Source organism: Tupaia chinensis, unplaced genomic scaffold, assembly GCF_000334495.1.
Source record: "Tupaia chinensis unplaced genomic scaffold, TupChi_1.0 Scaffold000392_1, whole genome shotgun sequence".
NCBI lineage: Eukaryota > Metazoa > Chordata > Mammalia > Scandentia > Tupaiidae > Tupaia > Tupaia belangeri.
The window spans coordinates 246,894-267,468 of NW_006159894.1; the positions used below are offsets into that span (position 1 = coordinate 246,894).

The following is a 20,575-nucleotide window of genomic DNA, read 5'->3' on the forward strand; positions in this document are numbered from 1 at the left end:
GAGACTGATCTTTCAGAGGAGCGCAGGGTGTTTCCCTTGTTACAAAGAAGGAAGAAAGCTGTGGGAATAGATAAAGGTCTAGGAGTTCCATCACCCAGCCTCTGACTTCTCAAAAGAAGTATGAGATGACTCATCAGCTGCAGGGTTTAGGGGAAGAGGAGATTAGGAGGTGAAAGAAGGTTTAGGTAAATGCCATGAAGGTGGGAGGAAAGGCCGACTTGAGAAACATTGCTGGGTATGCCGAGAGCCTGTCTTAGTCCATCATTGCATTGTCCAGAGAAATGCCTGAGATTGGGTATCTTATAAAGAGTAGATGTCGAGACCAGCAGTTAGCATAATGGCTATGTCGCTGGACTCCCATGTAGTCTACTGCGGTTTGTGTCCCGGACTCAGTGGCTTAAACTCATGCTGGGCGGGTGTGTGTGTGCCCAAGATCCCGAGAGGAGAATGGAGGAGAAGAGATTGTGGCATGGCCATCCCCCCTGGGGGGGGGTGATTTTTCGCTTTCTGTCTCTCTGTCTCTCTCTGTCTATCTGGTGAGCGCACATACCCTATAGCAAAAACCTCTACAAAAAAAAAAAAAAGTTGTTTCAAAGATTGTAAATAATATGAGGGGAACCTCATAAAGTTCATGGAAGCACCGAATTTAAAGTGTATGCACATGCCCTATAGCAAAAACCTCTCAAAAAAAAAAAAAAAAAAAGAGTGGATGTCTATTGACTCACAATTCTGGAAAGCCCAATGGCATCACAAGATGGTGGAAGGCAGGTCTTTGAGCAGAGTAGATCATGGTCTGTATCCATGTAGCCTCAGCCTCTCATTGTTTTCCTTGTAAACCTATCAGCACCCAATCAGGAGGCCCCACCCAATCACCAATCTCCTCTCAAAAGCCCCATGGTTCAACACCATCATTGAATCAAGCTCTCATTTAATGCCTTTACAGTACAATCAAGTCCCAACACACAAATCCTGACAGTCCAGGTTTTCAGGACAACTGGTCTATTCACTGTATGGTTCACCCCAGCAAGGCTCAGCTGTCTAAGAGCAGGTGTGGAAGATACTAGGCAGTGATAAAGGAGGAGGAGAGAGATAAAGTTGTTAAGTTTCTAAACAAGTGATCACAATGGCAACTGGAGGAATCTAAGCTGGAGAAAAAGGGAGATGAAGACAAGATGGAGAGAAAGTAGGAGGGGAAAGGAGGGTTGGGCAAGGTCAAAGAATTGCAGAAGGAGGTGTTGAGTGAGACCACTTGAAGGACAGGAGGCTGAGGACAGGGAGTATGTTTGGATTGTGGTTTGGGATGTGAGGAATAAATGGGGGTATTGGGACCAGGTGTAATGGCTATGTCGCTGGACTCCCATGTAGTCAACTGTGGTTCGAGTCCCAGACCCGGTGGCTTAAACTCACACCTGGTGCATGTGCAAGCATGCCCAAGATCCCGAGAGGGGAATGGAGGAGAAGGGATTGTGGCATGGCCATCTCCCCTGGGGGTGGTGGTGGTGGTGATTTCTCGTTTTCTGTCTCTCTCTGTCTTTCTGGTGATCACATGTGCTCTATAGCAAAAAACAAAAACAAACAAACAAACAAACAAAAAAAATAACTCTCCAGAAAAAAAAAAAGAAGAAGAAGTAAAGAAAAGAAATGGGGGTATTATGAGTATCTCTTCCATCTTCCTAGGGCAGTATCTCTTGTCCATCTGCTGTAGCCCCTTAAGAGTTATTCCAAAAGGAGGGAGTGACTCTACTGTGAAACAAGTTAGTCTCTTTCTCCCTAGACACCTTCTCGTCACCTTCAAAGTGGTTGACATTGGGAAAAAAGAAATTCCTCTCACTCCCATCCCCACTAGATGACTCTTAACTGTGAAATCTAAGTCATCAAAGAACGGTTTGCAGTCCAGCTGCAGTAGCACATGCTAGATGCCGCTGCTCAGCACGCTGACACCACATGGAGGTCTGGTTTCCACTGGGTACCCCCTCAAAGCCGGTAGAGTACACCAGCTGAGTCCCAGGATGCTGAGGTAGGAGGAATGCAACATGGTGAGACTGTCTAAATTTTTAAAAAATGATTTGCAATGTGTGCATATTTTGTAGGTCACCAGATGAACTTGGAAGGTTTTACACTTATGTTTCTTTTTAATTATCCCAACTGATGTGGAAATTAATACAAGGATTCCAGGGGAGGTCAATAATTAATTTCTAAGCAAACCTGTCTTGGTTAAGACTCTGGATTTAAGTGGAGGAAGCAGTCTGAGCTGGTATAAGCCAAGAGGCAGATATCACGGGCTAGGTCTTCGCCAGGGCCTCACAGTGGGGCGGAGCCTATGGCATTTGCAGGGAACCAAGTCTCTCCTTGGGCCATATTTTGAGAATGAGCCAAGTGACAGGCAGAGATAAAATTGCCACCCTGGCAGGGAGAGAGGACACTTCCTAGAATCACTGCTGTCAGAGGATGGGGCAGGGGAAACCTCTCAGGGGCCAGAATGAGCAAGAGGTTGTTTACTCAGCCACCATTTTGCAGCAGAGCTGCTCAGCTCTCCAGAGTGCTACCGTGGTCCCGCTTCAGTGGTGTGCCCTGTGATCAATCAAGCAGCATTCCTCAGAGGCCCCAGACAGCTTCCGCTTCTTCAGGCGTCTTCACCATGCCTCTCTGGAAGGTGGCCCTTGCTGCTGATGGGCACTGAGGTGCGAGAGCCTCCTGTACATAGCAAATTCACAACTTCGGAATGTTCTGTGGTTGTCGATCCCGGGACATCCCCAGAAGAAGTTACTCAAGCACTCTGAGAGAGGAGATGTGGTTTTCTTGCCGCTGAGGATACCTTCCTGATTCTTCTGAAAGCACTGCAGTTGAGCATGCAGTTTGTATTGGCTTCATTTCTATTTCCTGGTGCCATTTCTCCCGGATATCAGCTGGCCTAAGGAACAAACGAATGCAAGCGATTTTCTGCAGTAAAACCATTTGATTTCCACTTCCCTCCTCCCTGCCTGCCCCAGTGTGCTAGCCTTCAGGAGTCTCTCTTTGCCCTCTGTAACTGTTACCGTCACCCTGTGATACCACACACAATGGCTTGCTCTTACACTTGCTTTGGCAGAAGTTTAACCACCTTCCAGAGGAACCTATCACAAAAGCTTCCTCTCCTCATCTTTCTGTAGCCCTTTCTTATCCTATCTGGTGAATCACTTTAGTATAGAGTCTTCTCGTTTTCTCCAGGCTCATTATAGAAACAGTAGCTGAGAGATTGGGTTAAAGGCAGAGTGGGAGCTGGAAACAGGTCGTTTGGTGGGTTTTGAGTTGATCACAGACATTTTGCTTTACTGTGTCTTGAGGAAGTTCATGTTTGGTGTTAACAGCTTTACTGAAGAGTTAGATACTTTAAAATTCACCCACTGTAAGTGAATACAGTGAAATTATTTTAATTAATTAGTTAATTAATTAGTTAATTAATTAAAATTGTCAAGAGTGGCATGTATGCTCACCAGAGAGAGACAGAGAAGATGGGGGTTGAGGGAGGGGGTGGAATCATCCCCAGCAGACTATGGTCACACTACGATCTTCCATTTCTCCATCCTGCTGGGATTTGGGTACACACACATTCACACCTGGCATGTTTTAAAAGTCATGTGGGCCAGGATTTGAACCACAGTTGGCCATATGTGATCCAACTCCCTTAACCACTAGGCTGCAGAGCCAGCCTCAGTGATTTTGAGTATATTTAGACTTGTGCAACCATCACTACACTCCAGTTTTTAAAAGTTTATTTATCTCTTCTATGAGCAAGAGTGACAGAGAGAGAGAGAGAAAGTACCCCCACAAGGGTCCAGTGCTGTGACCTACTGCCAGCTTCAGCCAGCCCTGGACCTTGGGCACACACATGTCCACTGTGCTCACAGAGGTCTCCAGATGTGAACCTGGAACCCTCCCAGATGGGTCAGCCTCACAGGGCACCATATTTACTGCTGTGACTCCTCCAGGCCTCTGTACTCCAATTTTAACATTCCTATATCCACAGATTTCCCTCACAACCAACTGCATCCCCCATTCCCACCCATCTCCCAGAAAGTCACTAATCTACTTCCTGTGTCTAGATTTACCTCTTCTGGATATTTTGTATAAATGAAAGCATAAAAATACGTGAGTTTGTTGCCTGACCCCTTTCACTGAACATGTTTTTGAGGGTCTTCGATGTTGTACACAGCACATATTGCTACTTTACTCCTTTTTATTATCAACTGTATTCCCCTGGGTGGACATTCCATCTTACTGATTTATTCTCCAAGGTTTTTTTTTTTTTTCTTCCCTGACAGGATGTGTATGCTCACCAGAGAGAGACAGAGTAGTAGAGAGAAAGGAAAGTGAGAACTCATCCTCCCTGGCAGAGGATGGCCACCCCTTAATCCCTTCTCCTCTATCCTTTTCTCAAGATTTTGGGCATGGGGGGAACCAGCAGTTAGCGTCATGGCTATGTCGTTGGACTCCCACGTAGTCGACCGCGGTTTGCGTCCCAGACCCGGTGGCTTAAAACTCATGCCGGGCGCGTGTGAGTGCGTGCCCAAGATCCCAAGAGGAGAACGGAGGAGAAGGGATTGTGGCGTGTGACCATCCCCCCTGGGGGGTGATTTCTCGCTTTCTGTCTCTATGTCTCTCTCTGTCTGGCGAGCGCACGCGCCCTATAGCGAAAATCTCTCAAAAAAAAGAAAAAAAGATTTTGGGCATGCACGCACATGTACCTGGCATGATTCTCAAGCTACTGGGTCTGGGTCTCAAACTGTGTTGTCAGTCATGTGGGACCCAGCTGCCTTAACCTCTGCACCACCTTCTGGCCCTCAAGTTATTTTTTTAATATGACAAAATTGGCCTAAAATTTTACTTTCATAGGACATTTGATAGTCATCCATGTGGGTACCATAGACATGTGTGTACATGCGTGTGTGTGTGGGTGTGTGTGTCTAACAGGCAGCGTGAGTGATTCTTTAACTGATTGGAAAGTATCTTTTAATAGTATCTACATTGCATTTTTAAAAATATTCACTGTACATATTTTTAAAACACATCAAGTGTTTAAAATATTTTATTTTGGTTTTTAGTTCCCAAGAACATACTCACAGCGATTGATCCAGCCATTGCTAACCTAAAACCTTCTGTGAAGCAGAAAGATGGTGAATATGGTAATTTTTATGGCTTACTACCAGCATTTCTCTTTAAGTAAAGGTAAACAGCCCTTGCACGACCAAATCGGGCACATATTGGTTAGATTGAAAGATGTCAGGCGCTGTGTTTGAGCCACTGCTTCTGATAATGACCAGGCTGCAACAAATGATCACAAATGGTGGCCCACATTTGATTTAGACTTTTTTTGTAATTGCCGGAGGGTGTGTGCTCACAGGAAGAGACAGAAAGGGAGATGTGGGGAGAAAGCACCTTCCCACGGGGTATGGTCACTCTGCATTCCTTTCTTTTCCATTTCTCCATCTCCTCGGGTTTGAGACACACACACACACACACACAGGCCCAATGTGTTTTTCAAGCTGCCAAGATCAGGATTCCAACCACCATCGGCCATGTGTGATCCAGCTACCTTAACCACTACAGGCCCGGCCCTTGTTTTGATTTCTAAAATTAAAGTAGAATGTCGTTCTCACTTCCTAAAAGAAAAATCACTTCAAACAATAGATCTGCTCAGGAGTAAATTGGGGGATCCTGGATTACACGATGAGCCTGTTGCACAAACGATACCCCCGGGAAGGTACACGAGCCAGACCCGGTGATGGGTGAGCCTCCGAGCACACGCTGCCTTCTTCCCTGGTTTTCGCTTGACTTCCATAAATAGGAGAGGTGAGCATTTTGGTTTTCTTATCAAATCTAGGATGGATTTGATAAGAAATTTAGATCCCAGGGGCTCCTCAGAAACTGCAAAGACCTACTAGAGTGTCTAAGATGCTAGGCTTCAGGCAGTGAGAGTTTAGTTTTATTACTTTTATTGTATATTAGGTCTTTTCCATCTAAGTACAAAAGTGAAGTATGCTTGATATGGAAATCACGGGAAAGCTCCAAGAAGCAGGAACCACCCCTAGTACAAAGTTTAGAGGGAACTATGAGGGGAGATTTGAAAAGTTCATAGAAAAGCTTAGGAAAAAACCATGCATGCATTTCCTTTTTTTAAATGAAACAAACTCAAACTGTATTTCTATTCTGCCATAAACTTTTGAAGTTCCCTCATATTGCTAATATTCTTTGTTGTTCTAATTGGCCACCCCTGCTTTTCCCCAGACCTTGCATCTCTCAATCCCAGTTCTCTTTCTTATGGGGCTCCCAGCCAGTCCCACGGGCGTCCTGGTCCCCCTGCAGTGGGGGCCTGAGAGCTCTTGCCGCTTGTCTCAGAGGTATCTGCCCTGTCTGACGTTCCTAGGTGCTCTCTAGCTCCCAGGCTGCCCCCAGCTCGCTAACAACCACCACTCCCGCAGTGCCACCAGGATCTGAGAGCAGATCTGCCTCACATTTTGCTGTCACTTCCGAAAACATAGCCCAGCACAACCTCCTTCCGTAATTTAAGGTTTGCTTTGTCTCAGGTCAACAGGCAGCAAGCAGCTCTGTGATTAAAGAGAGACATTACTGGGGCCAGCAGATGGCATAATGGGTACGTTGCTGGACTCCCATGTAGTTGACAGCAGTTTGAATCCCAGACCCAGTGGCTTAAAACCCACACCAGGCACATGTGTGTGTGTGCCCAAGATCCCAAGAAGACAATGGAGGAGAACAGATTGCAACTTGGCCATCCCCCAGGGGAGATTGATTTCTTGCTTTCTATCTCTCTGTCTTTCTCTGTCTCTTTGGTGAGCACACACACCCTATAGCAAAAATCTCTCCTAAAAAAAAAAAAAGCAAAACATTATTACACCCCTGAGAGGTATGATGAAAGTTGTTGCCTTTAGGGTGGGAAAGTAAATGTGTCCCCTTCTGCAGTGGAGTGGCTGAGTGGCACCTGAAGTTGGAACACTTTACATTTTTCTGATTCCTCTTAGTATTTAATATTTTGGAGGGCTGCTTGCTAAGTACTTTTCCTATTTAGTCTTCTGCAGTTTAGCCAGGTGCCCTTTTGTTTGATTTCTGTGACATTTAATTATTATGGCAGTCCTGGGCTAGAGTTATCTTAGGATGGGTGAACTGTGAGCAGCTGTGACTAACTGGTCTTGCATTTTTTATGCAACAGGTATAAACTTCGACCCAAGCGAATCAAGGGTCCTGAGGAAAGACGGAGTTATCGTTAGCAACTCTCTGGCAGCCTTTGCATATGTTAGAGGTAGGTCAATGTGCCCGCTTCCTGGAATGCTAATGGATTTACTAAAGCCTTTTTAACAAATGTACTGTTCAGTTACAAGCTGATGACTTTTTAAAAAATGACTTTAGGGCTAATAGGTGACATGGTAGTTAAGGCTCTAGATCCCACATGGCCAACTCCACTGTTCGAGTCCCAGACCCAGTGGCTTGAAGCACACACTGGAAGCATGTGCATGTGTGCCCAAAATTCCAAGAGGAGAATGGAGGAGAAGAGATTGTGGTGTGGCCGTACCCCCGGGGGGTGATTTTGTACTTTCTTTCTATCACTGTCCTGTGAGCACATGCCACCTATGGCAAAAATCTAAAAAAAAAAGACTTGAAGTTTGGCACAGCAACTGCAGTCTTCTGAGATCCAGGAACACTTGATTCAGTACAGTTGCAACTGGGTGAGCGACGAGAGAATCACAGGATTAAAGTCCCATGTTTTTAGGACCAGCCAGTACTGCAGTGGCGATGCAGCTGGACCCACATGGAGAAGGTCTTACTGTATCTGGGACCTCCCTGAGCGGCCGGGCACATGCATGCCCGTGATGCAGACCAGCCGAGCCTGGGGTAGATTCCAGTGTGCACATGCTGTCGTGGGTACCTGTCTCTGACTCATGGAAGAAATAGATATAGAAACTTTTCAAAAGAAAACTCGGACTCTGAGGAAGGGATTTGCGAAGGAACTCGGATGATTGAATTTCACCCCTAGCTAGACATAAACAGGAGCCAGAAGATCACTTAGCAAGCGAAACAGGTCTTCCCCCATGAAGACAGTCACTTTCTGAACCACAAGTGTTATTTCTCATGGCTGCCAATGTTTCCTGTTTTACCTCTTCCTCAAGGACCCATGAGACCCCGCCCTCCTGAGGTAGCAGTCTGAAGGCTTGTACCGCAGGCTGGCTTGGAGCACGTCCGCGTTAGAGAGGGAAGGTCCAATCTTTCCTCACCACCGTCTCTGCTTATCTTAATATAGACCACATTTGGGAATGTTGAATGCAAATCTCGACAATGCCTGCTGACTCTATTCAGGGAGGCCCCAACCTCTGTGACCTTCAGTAAACAGCACGTAATATAAGGTCTAACAGTATTGCTATTCAAGGCCTGCCGGAGCTGGGGCTGCCCAGGGTAAGCCTTCTTCAGAGAATAAAAGCTTAAGGAAATACTTGAACATAGGACCCTCTGCAGTCCCACCATCTTCCCATGTCGGCACTCCTCCTGTGTGCTCGCTGTGAGGCATGTGCTTGTTGGTCGCACCGGTGAATCTTCTTTTTTAACCATTTCCATGTCTCACTGTTTCTGATACTTATCAAAGTTGACAAATGTGAGGATTTTTGTAAATGTCTTTCTTTTGTGTGAGAGAGAGTGAGAGAGAGAGAGAGGCACCCCCAAGGAGGTCTTCATGCTGCTGCCCTCCCCCAGCCTCGGCCATCCAGGACCACGGCACCTGCCCGTGTGCCAGCCTGGTGTGAAGGGAGGTCTCCAGGCACAAACCCAGGACCCTCCCCTTTGGCATCAGCATTGTAGAGCATTGCATGACTGCTGCCCCACCACAGCTGGCCATGCAGAGTTTTATTGTCAGAAATAATTCCGTGCCTTAAGTGTCCCTGGAAAGCCCCTCGGACAGGCATCATAGAATTCCTCTGAGTAGAGAATAATGATTAAAGAGGACCTAAAATGACATGGCTCACTGAGCAGCGTAGTGCTGTGTGCTTTCCTGCGGGGTGCCTTGTCAACAGTGGCCTTCGTGCGGACTAGGGGGTTTAAACAACGGAAATGTGTTGTCTCACAGGTCTGGAGGTTGGAAGTTCATGATCCATGTGCCGGGCAATTTGGTTTCTGGTGAGAACTCTCTTTCTGGCTTGTAGAGGGACACTTCCCACTGTGCTCACACAGTGGAGAGAGAGAAATCTTCATCTTCATAAAACCACCCATCTTATCAGATTAGGACCCCACCCTTATCCTCCTTTAACCTTAATTAACTCCTGAAGGTTCTGTTTCCAAATACAGTCACACTGGGGATTCGGGCTTTTTATTTTTTTTTTTAAGTATATTTATTTCTTCCATGAAAGAGAGAGAGACAGGGAGAAAACATGAGAAAGAGAGAATGAAAGAAGAGAGAGCGAGAGAGACAAAAGAGACAAGCACCCCAACAGTCTTGACACCATGATCCCCCTCAATCTCTCAGCTGCCCAGGATCACAGGCATGTGTGTGCAGGGAGGTCTCGGGATGCAAACCCAGGACCTTTCCCTTGGGAGTCTAGTTGCATTACTGCTGTGCCACTGCCTGGACTGCGAAGAAGGACTTTAAAACACGAATGGGGTAGGAGTACACTTCAGTCCAGAGCAACAGTCCTGAGAATTGAGACTCTGCATCCTCATTCTGGGCTTAGGGGAGGCAGAGGTCGAAGGAGTTGAACTTTTTCCTGGAGACACCATGGACAGCGGCAGGCTCAGCCTGCACAAGGCTGGCCGTCCTGCTTCTCTGAGCTGGAAGTTCGCCTTTCAGAATGGGAGCGACGGGAGCCTCTCGAGCTTGAGTTCCCTGAGTTAGCTTTCCTCCATCCTGTCCATCCTCCTACACGCCCATCGGTCCCAGAAGTCACAGGATAGCTTTATTCGTTCAGTTGTTTAGTGCCTGTCTCTCCTGCTAGGTATTAAGCTCCATTTGGCCAGGTGCTTTGTCATCCTATTTCTTGTCATATCACCACATCTAGGACATTGCTGGTCCAAAAGAGATACACACGAAGTAGCCGACAAGTGACCAAATGATGAATTCTGATCTGGTATTACGAGCCACCTGGGCCTTACTCCCGCCCAGGATTTGCTAGTTATAAGATATTGAACTTTGTTAGAGATGGAGGACTCGTGGGCTATTTGCTTTACTGATGGATGTTTAGGAACATTCATCTCAGCAAGCCATGGCAGACCTAGATATAGTGGCTAAGAGAAATGCACCAAGTCTGGTGTTAGCTACGTGACGTCACCTCCAGAAGCCCATTACTCAGGTCGTGGAGGCTCAATCCTAGAGGAACAGGTGCCTCTGGACTTGCTTGTGAATTTCTTTGGCATGTCGTGCTCTGGGTGGGTGCTCTGGATGGGGCTGGCACATGGTGTCCGCAGACCAGAGCACTGCAACAGTGTGTGTGTGTGGAGGTCAGGTGGACATCTCCACCTACATAGGCAGAAGGTCGACAGCAAGCGTCAAACAGTGCCCAGCGCCATCCTCGGCACTGCTGGGAGGAGGTGTCCAGCCCACCCTCAGCTGCATGCGTGGCCCCACTGTGGGGATGTGATCTGAGGATGGGTCTGGAAGTCTCTTGGTGCCATCCCTGGGCACGGCCTGAAAGGAAGCTGCCGGCAGGAGCAGCTGGGAGCCCAGAAACCTCTGGGCAGGTTTCAGCTAAAAGCAGCCAGTCAGTTGAGTGGGCCCGAAGGGACACCTCCCCAGGCCAGCTGTGAGTGCTCGGGACGTCCCAGCAGCAGGTAGGCATGGGGACCCACAGACACGGGGCCAAAACGAGGGGCTCGTCCTGGGGCGCGACACACAGGTTGGCAGATGGGCTCTCAGAACACCCCAGGGTCCACTGGACCGCCTCTCCTGGACCACTGAAATGACCTGTGAGGTTGTTTCCCCAACAGCAGGGCATGTTCTCGTACATGTTTGGGCTTACCCTTTCTGTAGTACCTGCTCACTGAATTCATTCTAAAATCTAGATCGTGAGTCTGGAGAAGTACATGGGGAAAATTTGAAATTGGAGGAATGGAACGTGAGGTGTGTATATGTGTGTATATGTGTGTGATGTGTATATGCATGTATATGTAATGTGTGAGAGGTATGTGTGTGCAGTTATGTGTATGGGTATAGCTGTGTGTATGTGTGTAGGGTGTGTATGTGTATGTACGTGTTTGTATGTGTGCTGTGTGTCTATGTATGTGTATGAGATGTAGGTGTATGTGTAGGGGTGTGTGTGTGTATTGATATGTGTGTGTGTGTGTTGGGTGTGTATGTGTAGTTTGTGTGTGATGTGCATATGTGTGTATGTGTATGTGATGTGTGTATGTGTGTGCAGATATGTGTATGCAGGTGTGTGTGGGTATGTGATATGTGTTTAGGGTGTATATGTGTATATAGGTGTGTGTGTGCTATGTCTCTATGTGTGTGTGTGTGTGTGTGTACCCCAGGTCTTCAGGAAGGGGTGTGTGTGTGTGTGTGTGTGCCACAGGTCCTCAGGAAGGGGTGTGTGTGTGTGTGCATGCCACAGGTCCTCAGGAAGGGGTGTGTGTGTGTGTGCGTGCCACAGGTCCTCAGGAAGGGGTGTGTGTGTGTGTGTGTGTGTGTGTGTGCGGCGGGCCCCCGCGGTGTGTGTGTGTGTGTGTGGGTGTGGCGCAGGTCCTCAGGAAGGGGTGTGTGTGTGTGTGTGTGTGTGCCGCAGGTCCTCAGGAAGGGGTGTGTGTGTGTGTGTGTGTGTGTGCCACAGGTCCTCAGGAAGGGTGTGTGTGTGTGTGTGTGTGTGTGTGTCGCAGGTCCTCAGGAAGGCAGTTTACTAGCAGGCTCAGCACGAGCCATTGCCCCTAGCAGACTGTGCCTTGGGAAACTTACTTATTTAGACGGTCTTGTGTAGGAACATGGCTCTCCCATTCCACCTAACCACCATTCAACCGGCATCGGGCTTTGTGTGTTTAGCACATACCTGCCTGAAGCCTTGCCTTTTGTGGCCCAATGTTTCCGTTCCTCCCCTTCCCCCTTGAGACTTAGATGAGTGCATTCTCCAGCCCTTTGGTCAGCTCCAGCCTGCTGTGGACTTGCGGAGCGTGTGGGTTGTGGGACCACAGGCAATCAGAGTGGGGGTGGAGTGGTCAGGCTATGGCATCCCTTGAGTTGGGGAGTCACCAGTGTTTGATATGAAAGGAACTCGTGGCCATCAGACAGACCCATACTGAAATAGAAGCATCACACATTCCAAAGTCAGAGCTATATGATCTCCTGCCGGGGAAAACAATTGAAAATCAGTCCCACCTTGTCACAGTAGACTAGACTCTGATGTGTTCTCACAGTCTCCAATCTCTGGTTCTATGGTAGAAAGTGACCGTCACATCGCTAAGTGTGAGGCCAGGGCCTGGGATACTAGGGCTTTCTCCAAGATACTCTCCGCGGCAGCAGAGATTGCTGTGGCCTCTGGGTGTCTTATTGGGACGAGAATAAGTCTGAGCTGGAGCTGGTGCTGGTACCAGACCCAGGATGGAAGGATTGAAAGCCTTTAAAGTCTTGAGGCTCCCAAGGGCATACTACAGATGATAAAATTCAAGTCCCTCACTCTGGCCTGTGATGGTCTGAGGCTAAACTTGGAATGAAGTCAACAATAGCTCAATGTGATGATTCTGTTCAGCCACAAGGAGAACATTTATTTTCCAAGAAGATATAGTGGGAAAGGGGTCATGAAAACTTAAAGTGGTCCAGTTAGTTCTAGAAAACAGATGAAGTGCCCTTAATGGAAAGCCTGGGCCTATGGAGGGAGCTCTGGTCCAAGCAAGGGGTCCCAGCCCAGTGGTGTTTTTGGACAAATGGCTCAGCTGCACCAGAAGGAGTTGGGCCAGCTCATCTCTAAGGTCCCATCTGACACCTGGTGATTCTGCGACTTTGAATAGCCGGTCCAGATGAACAGGAGGCCTCGCTCCAGTGGGCTTACCCAACGTTGCCATGTTGCCCATCGCTGATCGCTGCGTCTCAGCTGAGTCGATGTGGACATGGATGTGGACTTGGCAGGAGGTGTATATCAGCCAAGAGGCCTCTGGAGTCTTACAAGTGAGCCTCAATCCTGGAAGCAGAACCTAGGAGAAGAGGGACAGGGGAAGAAAGAAACTGGCTTTATGGCACCAAACCCAACAATTCATTTCATGATCCTCTCCCCGCATGCACTCAGCAAATATTTGTGCAATGCCCCCAGAGTCTGCAGTGGGCACTGGAGACTTGGCAGAGAACAAAATGGTCCCAGCCCTACTTTTAAGCAGTTTGTGTTCTATGGGGAGAGAAAGGATGAAAACCACACAGCGAGTTAGTGACGAGTGTAAGCTGGGCTGTGAAGGAGGCGTTTGAGATACTCGGATACTAACCGCTGGGAGACCAGGCCTAGGCCGAGGCAGGATGGCACAGAGGAAAACGGACAAAGGGATGAAGAAGGATGAAAGAACTTTCCAGGCCAAGGGAGGAGCAGGTGCAAAGCACCAAGGTGTGTGGCCATCTCACATGTGTGAGGATGGACAGGCTAATGGAGAGGGAGAGTGGAGAGAGAAGAGAAGGTTCTTGGGCGGTGGCCTCGGGAGGGTGTAGGGGCCAAGCTGTAGCAAGCTTCATAGGCTGTGGTCAGGATTTGATTTTTGAGTTTTATTATAAGAGGCAAGAAACCATTATAGGTTTAAGTAGGGTAATGATGTGATCCAATGCGTGTCAGTTCTTTTGTTGTTGTTGTTGTTTTTGAGAGGTGTTTGCCATAGGGCGCGTGCACTCACCAGACAGACAGAGAGAAACATAGAGACAGAAAGCGAGAAATCACCCCCCCAGGGGGGATGACCATGCCGCAATCCCTTCTCCTCCATTCTCCTCTCGGGATCTTGGGCATGCACACACACACGCCCGGCGTGAGTTTTAAGCCACTGGGTCCGGGACGCAAACTGCGGTCGACTACGTGGGAGTCCAGCGACATAGCCATTATGCTAACTGCTGGTCCCTGTTGTTGTTTTTAACAGTGGCTTGCTGTATTTTTAATCTTCCTGCCTCAGCCTCCTGAGAAGCTGGGACTACAGGCATGTACCATCAGGCCCAGCTCTTTTCAGAGAGGAGCTCACTAAGTCGCCCAGGGGCTTGCAGTCCTCCTGCCTTAGCCCCCTGAGTCACTGGGAATACAGGTGCACGTCACCACACCCCACTTTTAAGTTGGACAGGGAATCAAACCTGGGCCTGCCATGTGGTCTCAGCCTGCAGGACGCAGAATCTTAGTAGCATGCAACTCCATGGCTGGGCCTCTGATGTGTATTTTTAAAAAAGACTACCATAACCTTGTTGGGAAGGTGGGTAAAAGAGGCAAGAGAGGACGCAGAGGACTCATTGGCAGCAGGGAAGATGAAGATTAACCATCCCTGCTTTTCAGATAAGCTTACTAGGCTGAGACACCTTTATGCAAGTGAAAATACTTGTCACTCCCCAGGAGGTAGTCACAATATATACACAGTCTGAGGAATAGCAGGCACCAAGAAGAAATACAGCATATGTGTATTCTTTATATGAAAGAGGAAAAACATCAAAATGCAATTTTAAAAATGGCAAATGATATAAACCAGCATTTTGAGAAGAGGAAAAACAGAAGCATGTAAAGAGATCTCCAAGCAATTTGTGATGAGGGGAATATAAATCAAGATCCTATAATTCTATATCTATGTGGTTAGAAAACAATCCTAACTATGTACTCCCAGTCCTGGAGATGAGAGCTTGGAGTGTTGCTCACACAGTGCAGCCTCTTTGGAAACGATGTTGGCAAGCTTTCCTGAAGCTGAAAATCACATCCCCTGAAGAAACCCATCATTACCTCCCGAGAGGTATTCAGTACCCATGAATAAGGCTTGCATGTGTACACCAGGTGCATTTACAAGGAGGTTCACAGTGGGCTGGGTCCATGGCCTGGTGGTGAAGGCAGCCAGGTCCCACATGGCTAACTGTGTAGTTCGAGTCCTGAACCTGGAGACTTGAGAAACATGCTGAACACATGTGCGTTCGTTCCCAAAATCCTGAACAGAGGGAGAGATGGAAGAGAAAAGATCGTGATGCGCCCGTTCCCCCTGAGGGGTGGTGCTTTCTCATCTTCCTTCGCTCTCTCTGCCCAGCACTTGTACCCTCTAACACACAGAACAGAATGTTCACAGCTCCAGTTTCTACAACAGCAGAAATCTGGCAACCACCCAGACGTCCCTTAGGAGGGTAACTTAGGTGAAGTTTATAAATAAACGTGTTACAGTCAAGACACTAGGATATCATACAGCAGTGTAATATTGGGTGTGATTAATGGATAGAGAGTGTCGTGTCACCTGGAGTGCTTACAAAAGAAGAAAGGTACAGTCAGGGAGTCCATATTTACCTGCCAGTCTGTGGCAGAACCAGCTGTTGACGCCAGCTCCTTCCACTGAGGACCTGGGCCTCCTGGGAGAGCAGGGAGGGGCTGTGGATGGTCGCTGTTCCTTAGAAGGTCCACCACGATGGAGTCTTTCTGCCTGACGTGGCCCTGTCCTGGCTGACTGAGCATGTCTGGAGAGGATACAGGCAGGTAGGATTCACGTCTCACGGGGCACACCTTGACAGCAGTGGCATCGCTCCTAGGGGCTCAAGGTTAATGTTTTTCAAGGAGACCAGGTCAGCAGGTGGCCTGGAGGTTAAAAGCGGCTGGGTCCCACCCGGCCCACTGTGCAGTTTACGTCCCAGACTGGCATTCTGAAAAGTACGCTGGGCGTGTGTGCACGGGCACTCAGAATCCCGAGAGGAGAGGAGAACGATTGTGGTGCAGTCATCTCCCCTGGGCTGGGCTTTCTCACTTTCCCTCTGTCTCGCTCTAGCAAGCACCCATTCCCTGTAGCATTTTTAAATTTTTTTTTTAATTTTTTAAGGAAAAAAGGAGGAACAAAGAAAAAAGAGGCCTTGCATTGTGGCTGCACAGCAAGTCCAGAACAGCACCTTGGAATGGGCGGGATTGGAGAGGACGGTGGCTTGCAGATAGGGAGTTGGGGTTGCAGGTACCTCAGGGAGAGGAAAGGGGAGGAGTCAGGGGGAGGAAGGTGAGAGTGGAGGCAGGAGAAAGGAGGCTTTGATCCACAAGAGGGGGAGTGAAGGAAGGAGACAGGATTCGTCCATTAGTCCAGAGCCTCTGGTTTCAGCGTCCTTTTGTATATTATTAATGTTATTTTGCCAGAGGCCACATATGATCACCAGAGAGAGAGCACACACTCTCCACTGGGGTGTGGTCACACTGCAATCCCTTCTCCATTTCTCCATCTGATCAGATCCTGGGCACACACGCATACATACCTGGCATGTTTTTCAAGCAACCAGAGCTAGGATTTGAACCACCGCTGGCCACAAGGGTTCCAACTCCCCTTGCACAGTGCTTAACAGTAGCACCACGTATGGGGCGAATCCATCGTTTTGTATATTTAATGACTTTGTCCCAAGGGCCCAGGTCTCCAAATCCCCACATCTGCCAAAGCCCCAGAAATAAAAACAGCCCTTCCTTCTCTCACACAGCATAGATGTCTGAATTTGACCAAGTCTTCTAAATACCTTGACCCGTAGGAGAAATATCTTGTTATGAATAGTGCTACAAACACAACTTGCTGCCTTTCTCCCAGCCCAAATCAAATCGGAATGAACATATCTGTGTCTTAGCGTGATGAGAATGTGCCGCAGGGGTGAAGGCAGCGAAAACCACAAACTCATCAGTGACTTGAGCTGCAAGTGAAGGGAGCCCAATGGGGAGGTTTCGAGTTTCAGGAAGATAAGGTGTCCCAGTTCTACCTCCGTCAGAGCCCAGCAGCTGGGTCCCTTGCCATACACAAAACTTAGCCTTCGCGTTGTGAAACTCCAGCCTGGACCTCAGAGGAAGGACAGAGGTAGCAACAACAGTCATGCTTCGTCCCCTGAATACAAGGAGAGGCGTCGTGGCTGCAGCAGGATCCCCTTAGGTGATGTGTACTGAGAACATGCCAGGGTAGCCACTGCGCAGCCCACGAAGAGCTCCCAGTTCAAGGTCTGAGTTCCAGTCCGGACTCGGCCTGAAGAGCTCCACTTCTGGGGCAGCAGTGTCCCCTCTGGCCTCAGCTTGAGAACCTATATCAGCGATCGGTAAACTGGCCGTGGGCCAAGTCTATAAATACATTTATTGAAACACAGCCATGCTTCTTGGGTAACAGACTGTCTGTCATGGCTTTTGCACTAAGCAGAGCTGAATATTTACAACAGAGACCACAAGGCACATAAAACCTAAAATATTTATTACCTGGGCCATTTACTGAAAATATTTGTCAACTCCTGATCTACATTATGAGGAAGTTGAATGGATTGTGATTTCTCAGAAAGCTGATCAAGAGGTCCATAAAGAAGACATGATAGTTAAAAAATAAAAATAGCACTTTCTACACAGGGGTAATGTGAGCAGTAAATACATGCAAAGGTTTAGGCCATGGTACCCAGAATATATTAGCATTATTTTGATTTCTATTATTACTATACAAGGGGCTTCAAAAAGCTTATGGAAAGTGTGTATTATGAGAAAAAGCTACATGTAGATTTCAAAAAATTTTTCGTTAAAATAAACTCGTACTTGATTTCACTTTTCCGTGAACCTTGGATAGACAGTCCATTTGAATGCAGGATGGATTACTAGAATTGTATGTTATATTTGTATTTTATTTTGATATTTTGCTATATTTTTAGAACGTGCTTATATTTTATATTCATTTGTTTTTTAATGTAAGCAGAATTAAGTTTTACTAACATCTCTTTTATTACTACTTAAACCCACATTTATCTTTACACATAAATTCGTTCTTCATCATCTGCTGCTCTCTGTAATAATAATAGCGAACACTTTCTTGAACATTTACTGTGTGTCAGTGAGTGTTCTAAGGGCTTTGCAGAAGTTAACTCATCTCATTACAACGCTGTAATATAAATTACTGTAAATCCCTTTTACAGATAAGAAGGCTGCGCACAGAGAGGTTCTTAACTTGCTCTAAAGCCACACAACTAGAGGGTGGCAGATCTGAGTCAAATAGAGTTTGCCCCTGAATCCCTCTGCCATGTGCTTTTCATATACATACTTATACTGACTATATCTGGTTAAAAACCTTTTTGACTCACTGAGAGTACATGATCATTTAGGTGTAGATGGTCCCAAAGATGCTATCCAGGACTGGCATTTATTAACTGCCTGCTTAAGCAAACATCTGTCTCACTGGGACCTTGGATTGGTGAGGATTGACAGTTCCCCCTAGCTCTGACATGTTGTCTTCCTCCCTCAGCCCACCCAGAGAGAGCTGCCCTGCTGTTTGTGTCCAGTGTCTGCATCGGCCTGGCTCTCACGTTATGTGCCTTGGTCATCAGAGTGTCCTGCACGAAGGACTTCCAGGAGCTGCAGTTGAGTAGGGGCCATCTGGTGCCAGGAAGTGACAAGGCTGAGGAGGACAGTGAAGAGGAAGAGCAGGAAGAGGACTCTTCTGACTCTGATTTTCCAGGGGAGCTGTCGGGGATTTGTAGGACTTCATATCCTGTCTACAGTTCCTTAGAAGCTGCAGAGCTAGCAGAAAGGATTGAGCGCAGGGAGCAAATCATCCAGGAAATATGGATGAACAGTGGTTTGGACACCTCACTCCCAAGAAACATGAGCCAGTTCTACTGAAGATCAGACATCTTGATGTGATCACACTTTCTGAAGAGGAAAGGATCTAAATGTCCCCCCAGTTCTGTTTCACTCGTACCTTCTATGAAGGAGAATTCATCATGTCATCCAATACTGGTGAAGCCAGAAGCTACTAAAGGGCCATTTCAAATCGTTTACAGTGTATCCCAAAATAAATTAGGAGGGAAGAGGTCTGTGTTTCCTGTATTTATTTGAATTGATGTCTGTACACGAAGAAGTCTGCACATCATTGGAGTTCACATTCATTGAGCGCTTACATTGCCCGGGACTTTCTAGCTGCTTTTCATGTACTAAGGCATTTAATCTTCACAACATCATGAGATAATACTGTTATCCCCTTTTTACAGGTGAGTAGACAGGAAATTCCCATGTAGCCAGAAAAAGTTATATTGTTACTCAGGAAACAATTATATTAAGGCCAGCAAACATGAGCTCTCAAATGATTTTAATTGTGACCATTATTTGTTTGGAGAAAGAGTCAGCAAAATTTTTTCTTAAAGGGCAAGATAATAAATGGTTTGGGTCTTGTGGGTCCTATCAGCTGTGGTATAACCACAGCTCTCTCTATAGCTGGAAGCAGCCATAGAAAACATGTATGTAATGAATGAATGTGGCTGTGTTCCAATAATACTTTATTTAGGAAAACTGAAATTGAAATTTTATTTACTTTTCACATCTCATTTTCTTCTTCTCCTCCTCCTCCTCCTTTCTTCTCCTTTTCTTTTCTAAATCAACCACCTAACCAGTCTTTGCTCAAGAGCTGTAAAAGGTTGGGTCTGGCCCATGACCTGCTTTTGTAAATAAAGTTTGACCTACAAAGCCCAAATATTTACTCTCTTGCCCTTCACAGGAAAAGTTCATCAACTCCTGAATTAGAGTTAAAAACTGCTGAGCTTCTGGTGGTAAAAGCTATCAGAGTACCTAACACTTCCAGGAGCAAAATTAAGTTGGCTTAGCTTTCAAATCATTGCACAAATGATTTGAATGGTCCTACTCATTGAGTGGCTGGGCAGAAGGAAAAGAAAGGGGAGTTAAGGAAACTGAGATCCTGCTGAGAGAGCTGATGATGGCTTTCTTTGTAAGGCTTCTCCTGGCGGGCAGGAGGCCCACAGCTATGGAGTCAAATAAGATTCTTTTTTTGGCTTAGAATATTAAAATGGTCATGTTATATATCATGTGCCTACTATCAATGCATTTTCCCTGTTTTATCTTACTTTATTATCACATCCACTCTGTGAAAAAGGATGTAGATGAGGCTGAAGGCTGACGAGTTAGGACGCTATGAGCGTCCATGTCACGCAGCTGGAAAGTGCCGGGGCTGACTCTGAGTGATCTGATCATCTCGGGTGATCAGGAGATACCCAGCTGCTCCCTCAGGGACAGGCACAGAAAAAGCATTTCCGTTTCAGTCGCATGGACCATCAGAGTAAAGGCCTCATCTGCAGAACACAGAGAAAGGAGGGTATCGGTGGAGAAAATTATGCCCACATTGACCTCTGTCACAAAGCTTTTATTTAATTCCATAATTGTGTTTTTTCTAATCTGAGTCTCTCTACCAACCCCCAACACACAGACACACACACACACACACCCACACACACACACACACCCACACACACACACACACCCACACACACACACACACCCACACACACACACACACCCACACACACACACACACCCACACACACACACACACCCACACACACACACACACCCACACACACACACACACCCACACACACACACACACCCACACACACACACACACCCACACACACACACACACACACGTGCAGGTG

General features: G+C 47.1%; 2 protein-coding genes across 2 annotated transcripts in view; one reads left to right on the forward strand and one right to left on the reverse strand.

The window, feature by feature from the left end:
* The window catches only part of EVA1C (eva-1 homolog C), a 109,604-nt gene extending 90,660 nt beyond the window's left edge, over positions 1–18,944 (forward strand). Inside the window, 3 exon segments of the mRNA XM_006153866.3 lie at positions 5,082–5,162; positions 7,205–7,294; positions 18,376–18,944. Of these exon segments, the coding sequence (XP_006153928.1) occupies positions 5,082–5,162; positions 7,205–7,294; positions 18,376–18,752 (548 nt within the window). The 3' untranslated portion in view covers positions 18,753–18,944.
* LOC114008796 (uncharacterized) lies at positions 11,799–15,847 on the reverse strand. The gene is made up of 2 exons (XM_027773951.1): positions 15,444–15,847; positions 11,799–13,146 (listed from the first exon to the last, which is right to left on the reverse strand). The coding sequence occupies exons 1-2, from the start codon at positions 15,606–15,608 to the stop codon at positions 12,655–12,657; spliced, it is 657 nt and encodes a 218-aa protein (XP_027629752.1). The 5' UTR covers positions 15,609–15,847; the 3' UTR covers positions 11,799–12,654.
* Positions 18,945–20,575: the final 1,631 nt, after the last annotated feature.